The 985-nt window shown below is 55.1% G+C and overlaps 1 protein-coding gene across 1 annotated transcript; it reads left to right on the plus strand.

Moving 5' to 3' along the window:
- The first annotated feature begins 382 nt into the window (after window positions 1-382).
- LOC141041032 (uncharacterized) lies at window positions 383-985 on the plus strand. Its single transcript, XM_073507142.1, has one exon. The coding sequence runs from the start codon at window positions 383-385 to the stop codon at window positions 983-985; it is 603 nt and encodes a 200-aa protein (XP_073363243.1).

The raw sequence follows: 985 nt of genomic DNA on the forward strand, positions 1-985 counted from the left end.
ATTTTACTGTTGAAAAATAAAATAAAACCACATTAAAAAACCACGTTCGGAGACAACCACCCAATCCGAGCGGTTCCATCGCCACAAACCGACGATCACATACGCAACCCCAATACATGATCTGCAAAACCGCATCGTCAACGAGATCGTGCAGTTCATCCGCTGCAGCCACCCCCCCTTTAAATTCAGACACCTCCAAGTCTTTCTCATCCACAACAACACAACTATCCATTGCGCTACCACCATATCCCTCCATCACACCAATCTCCACAGAAGACACCAAGCCCTACTGCCGGCGATCGGGTTTGTCAACGAGTACTGGAACGTGGAGGCACACGGCAACACCTAGTTGCACGTCATCCACACCAACGACAAGAAGCAGATGGCAACCTCCCTCGAGCAGTACGAGCCCCACCTCATGCTCCAGCCCCACAAGATCGTCGGGATTGATCTCGAGTACAACAATGAGCCTGACGCGACGCAGAAACCCGCCCTCGTCCAACTCTCCGTCGGCAAGACTCAGCCGGTGCTGCTCTTCCAACTGAGCGTTGCTGAAAGGTGCACCATCTTCGACAACTTCCTCGCCGACCCCAGGTACACGTTTGCTGGCTTCTCCATCGGCGGCGACAAAACCAGGCTAGAGCACGTCAATCTGGAGGTCGCCAACTTCCTCGACATCCAGAAGGAATGGAGGGTGCCCGAGGCCACCAAGGAGTTGGACTCCCTTGCAGACGTCGCCGGCATGCTCATCGACGACTACTACAACAACATGAAGAAGAAGATCACCGACGAAGAACATAGGCGCTGGGCCACCCTGCCTCTGACCATCAGGCACATCGAGTACGTGGCAAAGGACGCCTACAAAGCGTACGAGATATGGAACCGCATCACCCTCACCCAGGACAGGTTTCGCCGTGCAAAGCTGGAGAAGGAGGAGCCCCCCAAGAAGCGCGCCGGGAGCAGCTGGGGAGACGCTACCTGGTGA

Source organism: Aegilops tauschii, chromosome 2, assembly GCF_002575655.3.
Source record: "Aegilops tauschii subsp. strangulata cultivar AL8/78 chromosome 2, Aet v6.0, whole genome shotgun sequence".
Lineage (NCBI taxonomy): Eukaryota > Viridiplantae > Streptophyta > Magnoliopsida > Poales > Poaceae > Aegilops > Aegilops tauschii.